The 20,780-nt window shown below is 36.6% G+C and overlaps 1 protein-coding gene across 3 annotated transcripts in view; it reads right to left on the bottom strand.

Annotated features, from left to right (window-relative positions):
• ANO4 (anoctamin 4) overlaps positions 1 to 20,780 on the bottom strand; it is a gene marked incomplete at both ends in the record, with an annotated part of 455,955 nt that overhangs the window by 48,044 nt on the left and 387,131 nt on the right. For all 3 annotated transcript variants that reach the window (XM_080810130.1, XM_080810131.1, XM_080810132.1), the window contains 2 exons: positions 1,824 to 1,964; positions 4,176 to 4,258. In XM_080810130.1, coding sequence (XP_080666256.1) covers positions 1,824 to 1,964; positions 4,176 to 4,258 — 224 coding nt within the window. The remainder of the gene's footprint in view (positions 1 to 1,823; positions 1,965 to 4,175; positions 4,259 to 20,780) is intronic.

The raw sequence follows: 20,780 nt of genomic DNA on the forward strand, positions 1-20,780 counted from the left end.
GAGTGACATGCTCTAAAAGCTCGAGTATAAATCCTAGCTGGAACTGGCGAAAATTACAACCACCACCACAACAACAATTGCCTATATCTTAATCCTTGAGCTAATGATGGGGAGATTGGTGAAATCTACACTGACTTTCAGACAGGGTGGCAATGTGGTGGAATGGACAGCTTGCTGGACTCAGAAGTCAGGTCTGGGTCATGGCTCAGCTTCTACCTAGCACTGTGACTGTGGGCACATAGTTTGTGGGTTTGGCTTCCTATGCTCTAGGTTGCCCATCTGCAGAGTAAGAAAAGCTCACTCTACATCTACAGGTCTTGTAAAAAAAACAAAAAGCAAGACAATAAATGTGAATACTTATGAAAGTCAAAGAATGACACAATTGCTTATAGAGCAGTGTCTGTAGAAAGGTGTGGATTTGAATCTTGGTCTGAGCCAAGACTGGGCATGCTGCCTACCCTTTCATCTCTCCAGTTTCTTTGGCTAAAGGGTGGGTAATGTGTCTAGATTTGCTACCATCTTTGCTATTGATCTACAACACCTGTTTACACACTCATCAAGATAAAAAGCTTCTGCACAGCAAAAGAAACAGTCATCAAAACAAAGAGGCAACCCACGGAATGGGAGAAGATATTTGCAAATGACAGTACAGATAAAAGGTTGATATCCAGGATCTATAAAGAACTCCTCAAACTCAACACACACAAAACAGATAATCATATCAAAAAATGGGCAGAAGATATGAACAGACACTTCTCCAATGAAGACATACAAATGGCTACCAGACACATGAAAAAATGTTCATCATCACTAGCCATCAGGGAGATTCAAATCAAAACCACATTGAGATACCACCTTACACCAGTTAGAATGGCCAAAATTAGCAAGACAGGAAACAACGTGTGTTGGAGAGGATGTGGAGAAAGGGGAACCCTCTTCCACTGTTGGTGGGAATGCAAACTGGTGCAGCCACTTTGGAGAACAGTGTGGAGATTCCTCAGGAAATTAAAAATAGATCTTCCCTATGACCCTGCAATTGCACTGCTGGGTATTTACCCCAAAGATACAGATGTAGTGAAAAGAAGGGCCATCTGTACCCCAATGTTTATAGCAGCAATGGCCACGGTCGCCAAACTGTGGAAAGAACCAAGATGCCCTTCAACGGATGAATGGATAAGGAAAGGAGAATCTTAACCACCACTTAAGGTTCTAAAAGTGACATTTCTGAAAAATCTGTATAAGTTTTGTTCAGTGGTTAACAGGGTCAAAGTTGATCACCAAAAGACTTCTTTTTAGGAAAAGCCAACAACCCAGGTTCAAGGTAGTGTTTTCCAAACTGACATAACCATTAGTGAATCTAGAAATCAATTTTAGGAGGTTACGGCTGGCATTAAGAAAAATAGACTATAATAAAACAAAAAAAAATCAGAGTATTGCATATTGCAAAGATGAGACAGAGAATGTAGTTCTTATATGGGCATGGTGAGCAAAAGGTTCAAAAAACACTGCTGCAGGTCCTATCTCAACTCTTATTTCCTTTCAGCAAGGCACAGAGAGGCAAGCAGAAAGAACCAGAGCTCTTGGCTGTTTCCTGGCTCATCCTGAACAAGCCTCTTAGCCTTCTAAAGTCTCAGTGGCTCCATTTGGAACACAGGACAGCGGTATTATCTCTGACCATCTCAGAGAGTTTTTGTGAGGAGTAAATAACAGAATGTTTAAAAATGTTTTGTAAAATCATGCAAATACCCGATATGATTAATGTTGATACTGTGCTACAAGTTTGTACTTTATGAAACAAAGAGTTTTGTAGAAAAGTTTCAAACCATAAAAAATATCCCAGATGCAGAAACAATAAGTCGGCTGCATTTATCTGCAAATGCTTGATATGGTTCTGGCTTTCCTGAAATAGGATTCATTCGCTCTTTCTTGGAGTACTTCGCTTCGAACTGGGGCCGTATTTCTTCCTAAAGAAGAGACAGACACATTTTTTTTTTAAGCACTGGAGAAATACATACACACAATAAAAAAAGAGATTTTTTTTACTCTATTATAAAACTGAATCAACAGCTACCACACTAATCAATCAGTGAGGTGGGCTCAGAGACCCAGGTTTAAATGTCTGGGAATTGACAACTTGAAGAAAATCTAAAGGGTAATGATTCAGACTTACTATCACCAAGGCAGTGTAATTTAGACTAGTAGTTAAGTATCTATGTTATCTTATTAAACTGTGCTTAAAGAAACAAATAGAATGAGAAAAGGGACCAACTGTACTATTCCAAGCAGTTTGAAATAACTACTAAACTTTTACTTTATTACCAGGGAATGTAAAGGGCAAAGAAAGTTTCTGAACAGCAAAATGTCTAGAATTCATGTTGTGAGTTATAATGACAAATATAATTCTTAGTTTTCTCCTACAATTAAATTTTTAAAATTGAGGTAGCCAAAAATATGGTGAATCTACTTTTTAATAAGCTCCTGTAAGAGTCATTCACCTTTATCCAGTAGATTTTAAATGTACTACTCATTATTGAAAACAAGGTAAACATCTTTCAAATCCAGCTAAAATCAAGGCAGCTCTAATTCTAAATCAAGCTGAGGCTTTGTTTCATTTAGTTGAGCTCCATCTAATGTGAAAAGCTTCTGACTAAAAAGCAATTAAGGGATTAGAAACAGGAAATCAGCAAGAGGGTATGCTAAAGTGGTTCTGGTTAATTAAGTACCTATTCTACATGAATGTATTGCAAGAGGAGGGAAAATGAGAGGTAAGTCTGGTGAAATGGAGATTAAGTTAACCCAGGCGAGAAACTCAGGACTCAGATGGAGACACTGACAGAAAGTGAAGAAGCTGACAGAAAACAGGTTCCAGACAATGGGCACAGTGTGGCAGTAGCCTGGTGTGTAGAAGGAAGGGCAGCCTCACTCCTGCTGCAGAATAAGCCCAAGGCTGGACTTCACTTAGTGACAGGTAATGGGGAAGGACAGAGGGGAGATACAGTAATAAACAGGTTCTGCCTTCTTTCACTTATTTTAGGAAGTGACACTTGAAGATATAAACAGAATAGGACCCGGAATCTTCTGTTCCTTTAGGAAACTCTGAATTTATCGGACTGAGTATCATCTAAGAGTCACTGAGTTAATTATCCAGGGATTTGTGGTGAATCAGGAGCTAGACCTATGTTTCTGCATGTTAAGGGCTAAATTGTGTCTCCCCCTACAAATTCATTTGTTGAAGCCCTAAGCCACAGTACCTCAGAGTGTGACTGATTTGGACAGTCTTTCCAGGGGTAATTAAGGTCAAATGAAGTCATTAGAATGACCCCTAATATGACTGGCTTTTTATAAAAAATTTAGACATGGACATGCACAGAGAAATGATGACAGAACACAGAGGGAGCAGACAGCTATCTACAAGCCAAGGAGAGGAGCCTGCAACAGATCCTGCCCTCACAGCCCTCAGAAGAAACCAACTGTGCCAATGCCTTGATCTCAGACTTCCAGCCTCCAGAAACATGAGCAACTAATTTCTGTTGTTTAAGGCACCCAGTCTGTGGTCCTTTGTTATGGCAGCCCCAGCAAACTAATACCCTGGGTTTTCCATGAAGAAGCCTTGCAGCAAGTTTGGGCTTTTCTGCACAGCAGTCTGAGCGCCACAGGCTAGAATAAGGGGCATTTAGACCCTTCCACCATGGAGGACATTTGAGGAGTAGTTTCTCCTCAGCATTTAAGGACTTGAGGTCATGCATTTGAGCCTTTGCCACTCTGAGCACTGTCCAGGGTTCTGGAGAGCTCGCAGAAACATTTCCCTGGAATTCTCTCATGAGGTTTCCTTCCATATACCTAGAGCTGTAAGACTAATACTCTCCTGTTAAAGTAAAGAATACTATTTAAGAAAACTAAACAAATCTTACTACTAATGCTTCTGATGTCTCCACCTACAAGTGAAATCCTTTACTTAGCCACGGAATCTTAATCTACTAAGCGATCACAATGTTGTCTTTTCTTTCTTTTATAGTCTGTTCTTTTTTATACTACCTGAAGTTTTTTTGCAAAGACAGGTATTGAAATGCTTTATGAGTGAACCTGACTTCCGTCACAGAGCAGAGTGATAACTCAAGAGGACTGTGTATTCATCGATTTGCTTTTTGAAAAATTCTGAGGTAAATAATACAAACCTCCTCTTCTTCCCAGTCGATCAGATCCCAGTCATAAGCAATTACAGCTCGCCGTCTTTTCCAGAACTCCAGGAAAACTGTCGCTGGAACAAGAAGAGAAACACAAAGACATTTTTAAATAAAACAATGCTGTTAACTGTCACTGAATAATGAACTCATTGCAGAGAATGACAGTTGTTTGTGTAAGCATCCCTGAATATCAGAATTTCTAGCTAAGCTTCATTTAACAAGGACCTTTTCAGAGAATTACTAAGCTTGTGTCAAACATAATGAAAAATTAGAGATTTCATTTAGAATTAAATTAAGCTGATTTGCAAGTTGAGGCAGAAAAGACTTATAATAACAAAGCTCCTGGGATATAAAAATATAGAAAACTAGGTTACCAACATCTTTCTCATTGATAGAGTATTTATTTTTAAAAGTGAGGGGGTGGTAAGGGCAAAAAGGCCAAAATAAAACTTAGCAGTTTACATGTATTTGACTAGCAGAGATTGTCTCCCAAATCTTCTTCCCAACAAATATCTATGTAAACATATTTTAGTATTTCATTGAAAGAAATAATTTTATTATTTTAATCTTTTTTCCCAAACTACTTCTTTTTTGTCACATTAAAGGAAAAAGTGTGCAAATTTTGTTAAGATCCTTTTTTTCTAATGAGGTATGGGGTAGCTGGCTTTCCCACCCAGGGAAATATGGAAGTTTATCCTCATTCAGCCAAAGTAACTTTCTACAGTTCAATTATACAAATGACAGAAGGGAAAAAATAATCAAGACATAATCTTGCTGTCTTGGAAGTCACAAGCCAAACGATAGGGCACAACATATCCACATACATGCACACTCAAACTTTGAGGATGACTGCAACAAAAGATATCACAGAAATACCCAGGAGACAGAACTGGTAGATCCATCTCTCCTGGTCCTTGCTATGGTACTTAGACTTACAGAGGCAAGAGTTCAGGGCCGATCTGGTAGGCAGGATTTTCTAAAGCAGGCCTGCTATGTTAACTTTCTGCCTTACCAATTGTCTTTGCATGGGCCCCCGGGACAATTATTATGTGAGGTTCTCTGGCCCCTTGAGAAAATGGTGCTTTCTAAAGATTTTCTTTTTCATCTCCAGAGTCTCCCCTGGCCTTAAAGAGACAAAGCATCTTGGTTCTTTCCACAGTTTGGCGACCGTGGCCATTGCTGCTATAAACATTGGGGTACGGATGAATGGATAAGGAAGATGTGGTCCATGTACACTATGGAGTATTATGCCTCCATCAGAAAGGACGAATACCCAACTTTTGTAGCAACATGGACAGGACTGGAAGAGATTATGCTGAGTGAAATAAGTCAAACAGAGTCAAGTATCATATGGTTTCACTTATTTGTGGAGCATAACAAATAATATAGAGGACAAGCGTAGATGGAGAGGAGAAGGGAGTTGAGGGAAATTGGAAGGGGAGGTGAACCATGAGAGACTATGGACTCTGAAAAACAACCTGAGGGTTTTGAAGGGGCGGGGTGGGAGGGTGGGGGAACCAGGTGGTGGGTATTAGGGAGGGCACAGATTGCATGGAGCACTGGGTGTGGTGAAAAAACAATGAATGCTGTTACGCTGAAAATAAATAAAAATTTTTTTATAAAAAGGAAAATATAACAACACAAAAAAAACAAATAAAAAAATAAAAAAAAATAAAGAGACAAAGCAGCTAGTTCTTGAATATGTGGCTATTCTTCACGAAAAGTCAGGACTGTAGCCTGGGACCTCAGAGAGGCCTGAGGGGGACTATTCTGGGACAGCCTGAGGCCACAGGAGAAGCATCCTGTCTGTCTCACTGACTGCTGCTGTTCCCAGCAAGCCCTACCAATCCACCTGTGGGTCTCATCTGAAGGAACTGACTTCTAAGACAGACCAGTGGCTGTCAGAAACATTCCACCACCTTTCTTCTCCCTAGCAGGTGCTGAATCCTACATGAAGGAGAGAGAAGCTCTAACCAATAATTCCCTTTTGTGACTAATACTCATCTTCCTCCCTTCCATGACTTGGGAGGATGGGAAGAAATTAGTTGCTTGTACAATTGCCATTCTCTTGTGTTTTGCATTTGAGGAAGACTCTGATGCTATCTCTAACCATGAGTGAGGATATAATCCAATATAGATTGTCTCCTTTCAAGGCAAATATTCAATTCCACACCCTTATTATTTCATGATTTAAATTCCCTCACTTAAATACTCACAGCCCTGGGAGCCCACTGCACTTTGAGTGTGTCGAGTTATATGCTGCCTTACATCACAAGTCCACATTTTCCTCCTTGTCTCCTTTGAAGATGGCTTTACATTAATATATATAATTGTCTTCTACCACTCAGTACTATAAGTTTGATTAAAAAGTTATTTCTTGCTGTGGGAAGAGCCGAGATACCCTTCAACAGATGAATGGATAAAGAAGACAATGGAATATTACTCGGCCATCAGAAAGGACAAATACCCAACTTTTGCATCAACATGAATGGGACTGGAGGAGATTATGCTGAGTGAAATAAGTCCAACAGAGGAAGTCAATTATATGGTTTCACTGACCCGTGGAGCATAAGGAATAACATGGAGGACATTAGGAGAAGAAAAGGAAAAATGAAGGCGGGGGGGATTGGAGGTGGAGACAAACCACAAGAGACTGTGGACTCCGAGAAACAAACTGAGGGTTTTAGAGGGGAGGGGAGTTGGGGGATGGATGAGCCTGGTGGTGGTATTAAGGAGGGCACTAGATGTTATACGTAAATAACGAATCTTAGAGTATTACATCAAAAACTAATGATGTATGGTGACTAACATTACACAATAAAAAAAAGTTATTTATTTCATGGGTCGATTCTCAAAAGACTTAAAATTCCTAAGGGTTTGACAAGATTTTCTACTATACAGAACTCTTTCCATAAGAATTTGGTCTAAAATATCTTTTTCTCAAGGTATCAGAAGGTTTAACCTTACTGCCAGCATTCTGAAGTCCTTAGATTCCAATCTATCTACATATATAGTGCTTTTTTGAAAACAAGGTCTGGCCATGTCTGGGTATCAAGGAATCACACCACCTACAGAAAAATCCCCACTACCAGCTCAGGATGCAAGGCTCCTAATGACTCTGCCTGTGTCAAACTCTCTCTGCCCTAACTTGTACCCTAGACGCCAGGCTACCTCACTAGCAGTTTTCACAGGTGAGCTGTTGTGTAACTTTCTTAGCTTTGCCCACACTATTTCATTGGTTTATAGTGTTCTTCCCTATTTGTGTCCATTTGGCCAACTCCTACTCTTGTTTCCAGATTTGGCTCTGTGTGTTCTGCAACCATTCCCTTTGAACCTTTTCTATACCCATGCTGAGCTGTGCAGATACCTCTAGGTCAGTGCTGAGCATAGCATTCAGCACTTAAAAAACAATAGAAAGGCTTGATTTCTATCACTAGTTGTGGGCTCTTGAGAATATGGGCTATATATATTAGCTGTCTTTATATCCTCAGGGTCTAGCACAATGACTGGTATCCACAGAGGCACAGTAAATGTACAAATGACGTGATGTCATGAAAATAAAAGCAATATGGCAAATTATTCTTTTCTCATTTATCTAAATCTTGTAAGAAACTAGGGTATAAGTTTGAAAAACATCTAATTATATCTTGTGAATGCTTTACACCGCAGTGTAAATTAAATAATAACAAACATGAAAAATTGAAACTTACTATGCTTCTCTTTTGCCTTGCAATAAAATATCATCCTGTTCTTTCTTTTTAGAGAGAGAGATAGAGAGAGAGCACTGGGGGAGGGGGAGAGGCAGAGAGATAGAGAGAGAGAAAAAAAAATCCAAAGTAGGCTCCACACCCAGCAGAGAGCCCAACACTGGGCTGAGTATCATGATCCTGAGATCATGACTTGAGCCGAAATTAAGAGTTGGACACTTAATGGACTGAGCCACCAAGCACCCCAGTATCATTCTAATTATTAGTTGGTTGCATGAATCCTGTGGCAAGGACTACCTACCGCTAAGATGCATTCTTGCCTTGTTCCACAGTAAAAGGTGGCTGCCCACCTGTACTGTAGTTCTCAGATCTCCTTGCTGTTGGATATATATGGCCAAAAGACAGTTCTCACAGTGGAATGTGAACAGAAAAATGTGATAAATGCCACTTGCCTGTTGATATCTTAAGACAGTGAGGGTGCTTCTTCCACATTCTCTTTACCCTTTTGGATAGGTGGAACCCAAGTAACTCAGCTGATATTATGCAAATGATGTCAAGGCCTGGGAGGATTGCAAACAACTTGTTTGTAAGAATATGAGTCCCTGAATGACCCTGTGTGCAGAGCTATCTCCCAGCCTGGAATGCTTACCCCATTTGCTCACTGAGACATTGCATGAGGCATGAAGGTGAAAAAACTTACGAGTTACTTCCCTTACCTATTTTAGATAGGGCAATATCAAGCCACAATATATGAAACTTTATTAGTTTTAGTGATAAGACAGTTTTGTGTGCTCTCTTCTCTCCCTTTTCTACTCTATACTCCCCCTTACTACTACCTAACCTACTTACAAATGAAGTTCATCCCATGTGTTACCATCAACGCCAAATAGCAAGCCCCTCACAACATTAGTGGAAGCATTAGAAAAATCTGAGACTTGCAATACGTGCCCTCCTTAATACCCACATATTGCATGGAGTACTGGGTGTGGTACATAAGTAATGAATCTTGGAACACGAGAAAAAAAAAAAGATGTCAATAAAAAAAAAAAAGGAAAGGAAAAACCTGAGACTTCTGAATTTAAGTATAAGAAGGGTCAAGGTTAGTGTTCAGGTAGGTTTGTGTTCAAATACCAGGACACCACTGGCTCAGAATCGTACACAGTTGAGAAGGTTGTGACATATAGCCCATAAAGGACACAAAAAGGACATGACAGAGTGTTAGGCAGGCCATGCTCTACTATCACTTTCTTAAGTAGAACAATTATTGTCAATTTCAAATCAATTTGTAGTAGACTTCTATGTATTTGCCCAAACCGTTTCTTATCTTTCTAGGCATAGTTAGATTACATTTTCCAGCCTTTATTACAACTAAATGTCACCACATTTTGATAAATGGAAATTAAGCACAAGTGATGTATGTCAGTTTTGGACTAAAAAAATTAGAAAGTAATTATAGCACCCCATGCTTCTTTTCTCCTTTTGAGGGGTGAATGGAGAGGACTCTAAGGATCCAGAAGAGCATAGAGCCACCAAATAAAAGGAACCTGGGTACTTAAATGACCATGTAGAAGGCTAACAACCAGAAATACCTGGTTGGGTTTCATGTGCATATTTTTTTTTATTTTCAAGATTTATTTATTTGAGAGAATATGAGAGTATAGGAAGGGAGTTGATGTGGGGCTTGATCCCACAACCCTGAGATCACGACCTGAACCAAAACCAGGAGTCAGAAACTTAACCCACTGTGCCACCCCAGGTGCCCCTCATGTGCATGAGTTCTAGTAAACATCTAGGTTTTGATTTTTGTGTATTACACAGTTAACTGTAGTCATCCTAACTAATGTAGGTTTTTTTGAAAGTACAACTATGGTTAACATTTTGCATACAGGAAGGAAAAACCCATTGAATTACTATTTTTCCTCATCTTCCTAAGGCATTTCAAGAGTCTTATGCAGGAAGAGATCCCTTTTAAGCTGCATACCTTGGGTTCCATGGCAGCATTGAAATATGGTACTATTTAGTCACTGTATAGTAAAAATTTTTTACATTTTAGGTACCATGTTTTATTTTTTCAAAAGTCTGTCAAGGTGGGTATTATTTTCATCATCCTATGAATGAAGAATCTGAGGTCCAGAGAAGTCACATGGCTAGTAAATGACAACTGGGATTTGGGCCTAATATGGTTTTTATTTTTTATTATTATTATTATTTTTTGGTGGGGGAGCTTAAAACATCGAATTTAGTCTCTTATAGTTCTAGAGGCTAGAAGTTCAAAATCAAGATTTTGGCAGGGTTAATTCCTACTGGAGGCTCTGAGGGAGACTATCTTCTATGCATTTTTTCCTAACTCCTGGTAGTTGGTAGAAATCTTTGGCATCTCTTGGCTTGCAGAAGCACTATTCCAATCACCCTGCCTATCTTCACAAGGCATTCTACTCTGTGATTGTCTCTCCATTTTCTCTTCTTGTAGGGACACCAGCCACACTGGGAACACGGTATGACATTGTCTTAAATTAATTACACCTTCAAAGACCTTATTTCCAAATAAAGTTACTTGCACAGGTACCGGAAGCTACGACTAAAACATATTTTTCAGAGAACACAATTCAACCCATAACAGGGTTATTTGGGCTATCACAATGACTAGGAGCAACTGGCATTTAGGGTAAGAGCCAGGGGTGCTATCTGTCTTGTAGCTAAAAGGTCACAGTCTAATCTGGGGCCTTTAATTTCTACTGAATGAGGAAGAGCTAAAAAGAAAAAGAAAGCTTACTCTTTGAACCATAAGAGCACTTTGCTTAAACTAGTTATAAAAACCAAAGTACCATACCCCAGGTTATATGTTCCCTGTGAGAACCTGGCATTTATTCTCTATCTTTCCCTTAGATCTATACTTTTCTTTGGAGGCCTGTGGGAATAAATGTGGGCAAAACCTACATTTATTCCCAAAGCTGCTAGGAATACATGCTGCTAATTTTTGCCCTTTGATAACACAATAGATATTCAAAAGCCTAATTTGATTCTTCATTTGGAAAATTTCTAGCCTGGGAGTCCAGAAAAGAATTGTGTCTAATGCTAGAAAATTAATTATAAAGACATGTTTATTTCTTATTTTTGAAAAAAATCCCAAAGGCTTTTAAAGACCCTATAGGCTTTTTTCCTTAACTTGTCAAAAGATTATGTTCTATTTGTATAAAAATAAGAATTGAGCCAGAAATAAAATGGGCACTATATAGGAAAAAGGAAAGGTGATTTTTATTTCAGAAAAGTGTCCTGCTGTCTGATGATTCAAAGCATTTTCAGAATCTAGTCAACTTGATTCTCTTCCTAGGAAATTACACATAGATATTTTTCTCCCAATTCTAATTTCCTTCTTTTAGAAAGTGAAATGAATAATACTAACAGATTTCATTATTTCCGTTCTTCATAACTTTCTGAGAATGTTCATTTGGAGAAGGTACAGGGAAGTTACATAGATGTGCTTCCTAAGAACTTAGAAATAGAGGAATGAGGTCACCTCCCAAGATTTTAACTCATAAAATCTACACATAACGAATGAGCTTAGTGAGGAATCACAAACTCAAATGCTAAAACGACCACAGCAGTACAAAACCTAGAAGAGGAAACTGCACGATAAGGAGTGGTGGGGAATAGGACCAATTGGGGAGTATGTGTGCAAAAAAAAAAAATGATAGGTATTCTTCAGTTTCCATTGACTGCACTGTGGCCAGATCTTTAAATTATTCAAGGGAAATCATAAAAATATATCTTCATGTGAACTATGTCAGTGTAAAAATAATAGTTTATTTATATATTTTTAAATTAGTGAGGACCAGATTATTTTTACTGGTTGCAAACTTGCAACATCTGAGATGGACTTTGGCAATAATAATACAAGTGAATGTAAATGAGTGACTAGAGAGTTTGTGAAACACCCCAAAATGCCAAGATGACGTTAGTTTCAGGGTCCAAGAAAAAACAGGAATGTGACTATATTTTAAGATGCTGAAGCTTAATTATTAATTTTAGAACCATTCTGGAGAAAGTAAATATATCCAAATAGGGGGTGGCCAATTTGTAACTTAGGAAAAACAAGGTCTAAGAATACAAATTTTGCAGTTTGATCTAATGTAGAATATTAGATGGGCATTCAGACATAAACCAGTCTCTAGGGGTACTCCATGAAATGAAATAAAGATGACTAAGTGTTCAGCAGAAAAAAATAGTTCTTGCTCCCTTTTTCCATTCATTTAAGTTATTAATTGCATTCCTTTGTTGTGCTAGGGATTTACTAGCTGCAGTGATTTCCAAGCTCAAACAACATATGATAATGAATTTGGCTTCCTAAGTATTCTGACATAGGAATAAGGTGTTCTAGATGGTCATTATAAAATAATATTCTCTACCATATACTTGCATTTTCATATTCTGGATTATGCCCTAATGCTTGCAGAGTTTAAAAGAGGTTTTGTTTGCCCAAGTCCAATTAGCTTTGGGTATTTCAAAAGAGCTTCTGAACTGGAAAAGACACTGTGGATAATGGCAATTTCCCCAAGTAACCACAATGCTCTGAGACCCTGCCTGAGTGTATGCTTGCCTTCTATAAAAAGCCATCAGGCTACAGAAGACTGAGGATTTTTGCTTCTACCCATAAGGATTAACTGCTCCAATATAAAAAGCAACTGTTTTCAGCACTGGACAAGAGATAGTACAGGACTGTGATCCCTGAGAGAAAAGAAATAAGTAAGGGGAGCCTTAGGATCACACCATCTCATTATTTGGAGGCCATTTACAGGCTACAATTCAGGTGGAGGAGTCCAAACGGAGCCTAGTGGTCTTACTGAGCTTGGGAGATTAAAGTGGGGAGAATGAGGTGGCAAGAGTTTGTGGGGCAGAGTACCAGAGAAAAGGGAACTATACTGAAAGAAAACTAAAAATCAATGAAGTGCCTTCTGCTCTTTATGCATATGGGGTGAAACTACATGAAACTGCTTGATGGTAGCTAAAAAGTCCTCAGAATTCACAGAGGGCCAAAAGAAGTTTCCAATCCCACTAGTCAGAGTACAGAGGTGTTGTAACACATAGAACTTATAAGAGGCCTCATAAAGATCATCCCTTAGTAGTGGTTCTGGACCTAACCTAACAAGCTAATAACAAGTCTGGAGATGATCTAACTTGGCTGCAAGAGAGTTAATCACATACCTGAACAAAGTCTAAGAGTAAGGAAACATAACAAAAAATGAAATTCAACACTTCAGTGTTTAATAAAAAAATTCCCAGACATACCAATAAGCAGGAAAATAAAGCCTATAAACAGGAGAAAATTTCAATCCCAGGGAGACAGCCTAGAACTGACAGAAATGATAGAACAAGGATGATAAAACAACTGTTGTAAGTATGCTTTGTATGTCAAGAAGATAGATGAAAACATGAATACAATGAGGAGAGTAATATAGGCATAAAAGCACCAACTGACTGAGATTTGATAATGGAAAATGAAAGTTATAAAAAGAAAAGTACACTGAATAGGATTAACAGAAGACTAGACATTTCAGGAAGAAAAAAAATCAGTGAATCTGAAGACAAATCAATAGAAACAATTACAGATGACACAAAGACTAAAAGGAATGAAAAATGTGAAAAAGGAATAAGTGACCTGTAGAACAATACTGAGTGATTTTGGAAAAATTTCAAAATTTGTTAAAAATTAAACTTATTGATGCAAGAAACTTAACAAACCCAAATTATAAGAAACACAAAGAAAATTACACCAAAGCTCATCTCAATCAAATTCCTGAGAATAAGAAGTAAAAATCTCCAAAGCAGATACTAGGGAGGAAAATCTTACATAGGGAAAAAAAGAAAAAAAAGGAAGAAAAGACAGACATCTTATAAAAACTGTGAAAATATTCACACAATGAAAAGACATCTCTTAAGACAGGGTTTTTCAATCTTAACACGATTAACATTGTGTCAACTATCTCAAAAATATAAGTCATTTTTCAACATCAAAACATTCCATATGTTAGTGATACTTTAATCTTCAGATTAAATGAGAATCTGAGAGAATTGTCAGATGATTTTCCAAAAGAAACTCAACTAGGCCATATGACTTCAAGAAAAGGAAGACTGTAAATTTAGCAATGTTTCTCAAACTCAACACTATTGATATTGTAGACCATTTAATTCCTTGTTTGGGGGGGCTGTTGTTCTGTGCCTTGTGTGACATTTAGCAGCATCCCTGATGTCTACCCACTAAATCCAGATGTCAGTATCACTCCTTTCTCTCAGTAATGACAACCAAAAATGTGTCTACACATGGTCTAATGTCTCCTGAGAGGCATACTTCACTCCTGATTGAGCACTCCTGTGCTCTAAAGTATTGAAAGGAAAAAAAAAAAAAAAACAAAAAACCCTGATAACCTAGAATACCAGAATTCTACATCCAGCAACAAAATCTTTTAAAAATTAAAATGAAGCAAAATATTTTTGACCTTAAAAATCTGGGGAAATTAATTACCAATAGACCTGCATTATAAGAACTTTAAAGGAAGTTCTTCAGGAAGAAGGAAATGACACTAGATGGAAATCTGGATTAATATAAAGATAGGAAGAACACATAAAAACAAATATATGGGTAAATGAATTTTTTCCCTCATTTCAGTCTCTTTAATAGATAATTACCTGCTGAAAGCCAAAATAATAACAATGTATCAAGAGGTTTATAACATGTAGAATAAAATATATAACAAGAATAGCAGTAATATAGAGGACAAAAATAGCAGTAAAGTATTTGGCAATAATAATACAAGGGACAGAAATAAAAGGTGAAGCATACTGTTTTAAAGTGCTCATACCACATGTGAAATAGCATTATATTATTTGAAAATAGGTTGTTATAAAAGAAAGGTGTATATTACAAATCCTTGAAGCCATTATAAGAGTAAAACAAAGAAGTATAACTAATAAATCAATAGTGGAGATAAAATTAAATCATGAAAATATCTAATTCAAAAGGAGAGAAAATGATGGAAAATAAAACAACAGCATATGGGACACATATAAAGCAAATAAAAAGAACACGTATTTAAACCAAATATATTGATAATTACATTGAATGTAAATGTTATAAAAACTCTAATGAAAAAGCAGAGATCTTTGGATTGGAAAAAAAAGTAAGACTTACTATTACTTGTGTATAAAACACTTTAAATATAAAGACATGGATACATAAATGTAAAGTAAAGAAAAATATGCCATACAAATCCAAATCGAGGAAGACTGGCATGGCAGTATTACTATCAAAGTATACTTGAAAATAAGAAATATTATTGGGAATAATGAGGGAAATTTCATAATGACTAAGGGTCTCAAGTAGACATAACCATCCTATATTTAAAATACATGAGGCAAAATCTTGATATAACTAAAAGACAAACTAGAAGAATCCACAAATAAAGTTGAAATTAGTATAAATATAGATGACTAAAACAAAATCAACCAAGTGGACCCAAATGAAACTTACAAAACATAAAACTTAACATCAACATAATATATAGTCTTTTCAAATGGGCATGAGACATTTGCTGAGATGCCATATTGTGGGCTATAAAACAAATCTCAGTAAATTTAAAAGGATTGAAATCATGTAAAATATGTTCTCTGAGTTAAACTAGAAATCAACAGGAGGCAGATACCTATAAAATCTCCCCAATTTTTTGGAATTAAGCAACACACATCTATATAACTCATGGGTCAAAGAGAAAATCAGAATGGAAATTAGAAAATATTTTGAACTCATTAAAAACGAAAATATAATGCAGAGGATGCAACTAAAGCAGCACTTAGAGAAAGTTTGTAACATTAAACTTGTATTTTAAAAGAAGAAAGATCTCATATTAGTAAACTAGGCATTCACCTTAAGAAATTCAAAAAAAAGGAACTAATTAAACCCAAAGTAAGCATGAGGAAGGAAACATAACAGCAGAAATTAATAAAAAAGAAAACATAAGACCAATATAAAAACACCATTAACATCAAAAACTTGTTCATGGAAAGATCAATATAATTGATAAATTCCTATGCAGAATGAATAGGAAAACAAGAGAAATACATGAAATATAATTTCAGGAATGAACAAAATGATATCACAGATTGTCCCACCAAAGGTAAAATATGAGATTATTATGAAAAAATTTATCCCAATAAGCTCACACATTTAGATAAAATGACAGAGTCCTTGAAGACAGGAAGAAATAGATCCAAAGAGCTCTGTATCTGTTAACGAGATTAAGTTTGTATTAAACACTTTCCTACAAAGAGAATTCCAAGCCCAGGTGGCTTTACTGGTGAATTCTACCAAACATAAGAAAGAAATAATATCATTTTTATATAAACCTCTCCAGAAAACAAACAAAAAAAAAGAACATCTCCTAACTCACTCTATGTGGCCACATTACCTCATAACCAAAAAAACACCAGAAGAAAATTATAGACAATATTTATGAAGATAGATGCAAAAATCCTAAAAATATTTTAACAGATCTAATACACAACTATAGAAAAAAGAAAATACAGTTGACCCTTGAATGACATGGGTTTGATTTGTATAGGTTCACTTATATGGCTTTTTGGATGCAGTTACTCTAACATATTGTCTCTTCCTCACGATTTTTTAGGACGTGTGCTGCCGAAGCCAGCACTTCATGATTTTTTAAATAATGTTTTTTCTGTAGCTTACTTTATTATAAGAATACAACATATAATATATATAACATATAAAATATGTGTTAATTAACTCTTCATGTTATTGGTAAGGCTTCCAATCAATAGTAGGGTATCAGTAGTTAAGTTTAGAGAGAGTCAAAAGTTATATGTAGATTTTCAGCTGCGAAGGTGTTGGTGAACCTAATCTCCACACTGTCAAGAGTCAACTGTATATTATGATGAAGTGGGTTTGTTTTGTAATTCAGTGTCACTGTAGTGTTTGAAAGTGAATCAATTTAATGAATATATTGACCATCTTTTTAAAAAACAGGATTATCTTATTAATACATATGAAAGCTTTGAACAAACTCAATACCCATTCATGATAAAAATTCAGCCCTGAGAAATAAAAGTAAAATTCCCCAACTTGATAAGGTGGTATTTACAAAAACTTATATTTTCTATCACACTTAATAGTATAAGACTTAATATTTTCCCCTCAACACTGAGAACAAGGAAAGGATGTCTGACATCATAACTTCTATCTAACATTATTCTGTCAGTGTAATAAGGCAAGAAAAAATTAGGCCCATATCGATAAGAAAAGAAGAAACAAAATTGTATTTATAAACATCATAATCATCTATGTTGAAAATCCTAAGGAATCTATGAGAGCTAGTAGCACTTATAAGTGAGGATATTTACAGGATATAAGGTAATTATACAAAAATCAATTGTATTTTTACATATTAGCAATGAGCAACTGGAAATTAACACTATAGAAATATAGAAATAAAACTATTTATGAAAAAAATTAAAAATATTAGTGATAAATTTAACACAATATCCCAAACTATACATTGAAACTAATATAATTTGCCCAGAGAAATTATAGATCACTTAAATAAAAAGTTAAATAATGTTCATAGATAGACATATTTGATATTGACTTTTCAACCTTCCCAAAATGATCTCTTGATTCAACTCTATTACACTCAAAGTATCAACATCTTTTCTGGTAGAAACTGACAAATTGGTTCTAAAATATGTATGGAAATTCAAAGTCCCTAATAAAGCCAAAACAATGTTTGAAAAGAATAACATTTCATGGCCCTCTATTATGCTATAATAATCAAGATAGAGTGTTTATTGCAATAAAGGTACACATATCCCAACAAGCAAAAGTCAAGTACTAGACAGCTTCACTGTGGAATTCTACCAAATATTTAAAGAAGAATTAATAATAATCCTTTTCAAATTCTTCAAAAAAAAAATAGAAGAGGAGGGACCATTTCTTTTTTTTTTTTAAGATTTATTTATTTTAACGATGTTTATTCTTCCCATCCAAGAGCATGGAATGGTCTTCCATCTTTTTGTGTCTTCTTCAATTTCTTTTAGGAGTGTTCTGTAGTTCCTCGAGTACAGACCTTTAACCTCTTTGGTTAGGTTTATTCCGAGGTATCTTATGGTTTTTGGTGCTATAGTAAATGGAATAGATTCTCTAATTTGCCTTTCTGTATTTTCATTGTTAGTGTATAAGAAAGCCACTGATTTCTGGACATTGACTTTGTATCCTGCTACATTACTGAATTGCTGTATGAGTTCTAGTAGTTTGGAGGTGGAGTCTTTCGGGTTTACTGCCCAGAGCAATCTATACTTTTAATGCCATTCCAATCAAAATTCCACCAGTATTTTTCAAAGAGCTGGAGCAAATAATACTAAAATTTGTATGGAATCAGAAGAGACCCCGAATTGCTAAGGAAATGTTGAAAAACAAAAATAAAACTGGTGGCATCACGTTACCTGATTTCAAGCTTTACTACAAAGCTGTGATCACCAAGACAGCATGGTACTGGCATAAAAACAGACACATGGACCAGTGGAACAGAGTAGAGAGCCCAGATATGGACCCTCAACTCTATGGTCAAATAATCTTTGACAAAACAGGAAAAAATATCCAGTGGAAAAAAGACAGTCTCTTCAATAAATGGTGCTGGGAAAACTGGACAGCTATATGTAGAAGAATGAAACTTGACCATTCTCTTACACCGTACACAAAGATAAACTCGAAATGGATAAAAGACCTCAACGTGAGACAGGAATCCATCAGAATCCTCGAGGAGAACATAGGGAGTAACCTCTTTGATATCAGCCACAGCAACTTCTTTCAAGATATGTCTCCAAAGGCGAAGGAAACAAAGGCAAAGATGAACTTCTGGGACTTCATCAAGATAAAAAGCTTCTGCACAGCAAAAGAAACAGTCATCAAAACAAAGAGGCAACCCACGGAATGGGAGAAGATATTTGCAAATGACAGTACAGATAAAAGGTTGATATCCAGGATCTATAAAGAACTCCTCAAACTCAACACACACAAAACAGATAATCATATTAAAAAATGGGCAGAAGATATGAACAGACACTTCTCCAATGAAGACATACAAATGGCTACCAGACACATGAAAAAATGTTCATCATCACTAGCCATCAGGGAGATTCAAATCAAAACCACATTGAGATACCACCTTACACCAGTTAGAATGGCCAAAATTAGCAAGACAGGAAACAACGTGTGTTGGAGAGGATGTGGAGAAAGGGGAACCCTCTTACACTGTTGGTGGGAATGCAAACTGGTGCAGCCACTTTGGAGAACAGTGTGGAGATTCCTCAGGAAATTAAAAATAGATCTTCCCTATGACCCTGCAATTGCACTGCTGGGTATTTACCCCAAAGATACAGATGTAGTGAAAAGAAGGGCCATCTGTACCCCAATGTTTATAGCAGCAATGGCCACGGTCGCCAAACTGTGGAAAGAACCAAGATGCCCTTCAACGGATGAATGGATAAGGAAGATGTGGTCCATATACACTATGGAGTATTATGCCTCCATCAGAAAGGACGAATACCCAACTTTTGTAGCAACATGGACAGGACTGGAAGAGATTATGCTGAGTGAAATAAGTCAAACAGAGAAAGTCAAGTATCATATGGTTTCACTTATTGGTGGAGCATAACAAATAATATAGAGGACAAGGGTAGATGGAGAGGAGAAGGGAGTTGAGGGAAATTGGAAGGGGAGGTGAACCATGAGAGACTATGGACTCTGAAAAACAACCTGAGGGTTTTGAAGGGGCGGGGTGGGAGGGTGGGGGAACCAGGTGGTGGGTATTAGGGAGGGCACAGATTGCATGGAGCACTGGGTGTGGTGAAAAAACAATGAATACTGTTACGCTGAAAATAAATAAAAAATTAAAAAAAAATAAATAAATATATAAATAAATAAAGAGGAAAATATATGATAGAAATAAGTGCTATGCAAATAATTAAAATGGGTAATGACAAAAAAAAAAAGATTTATTTCTTTTAGAGAGAGAGAGAGAACAAGAATGAATGAGTGGGGGGAGGAGCAAAGGAAGAGAAACCCAAGCAGACTCCATGCTGGGTGTGGAGCCAGATGTGGGGCTTGATCCCACGACTTGGAGATCATAACCTGAACTGAAATCCAAAGTCAGATCTTAATCAACTGAACCACCCAGGTACCCCGAGGAGGGACCATTTCTAAATGCATTTTGTGAGGCTAGTATTACCCTGATACCAAAACCAGACAAGGATGCCACAATAAAAGAAAATTACAGGCCAATATTGAAATGAACGCAGATCCTCAATAAAATGTCAGCAAACCACTGGTTGTTATATGTGTCACCAAATTCTACTCCTGAAACCAATATTACACTATATGTTAACTAATTAGAATTTAAATAAAAACTCAAAAAAAAGTAAAAAAATATAAATATTAGCAAATCAAACTTAACATTACACTAAAATGATCATTCACTATGATCAAGTGGGATTTATTCCAGGGATGCAAGGATGGTTCGACATCCATAAATCAATCAACATGATAGACCACATTAACAAAATGAAGGATACAAATCTTGTGATCTTCTCAATAGATATGGAGAAAGCATTTGACAAAATTCAAAATCCATTGATGACAAAAACTCTCAACAAAGTGAGTATAAAGGGAATGGACCTCACCTTATTAAAGGTCATGGATGACAAGCCTACAACTAATATTTTACTCAATGGTGAAAAGCTAGAAGCTTTTTCTCTAAGACAAGGAACAAGACAGGGATGCCCACTTTCACCACTTTTAGCAACATAGTACTGGAAGTCCTAGCCA

Source organism: Martes martes (assembly GCF_963455335.1).
Source record: "Martes martes genome assembly, chromosome: 8".
NCBI lineage: Eukaryota > Metazoa > Chordata > Mammalia > Carnivora > Mustelidae > Martes > Martes martes.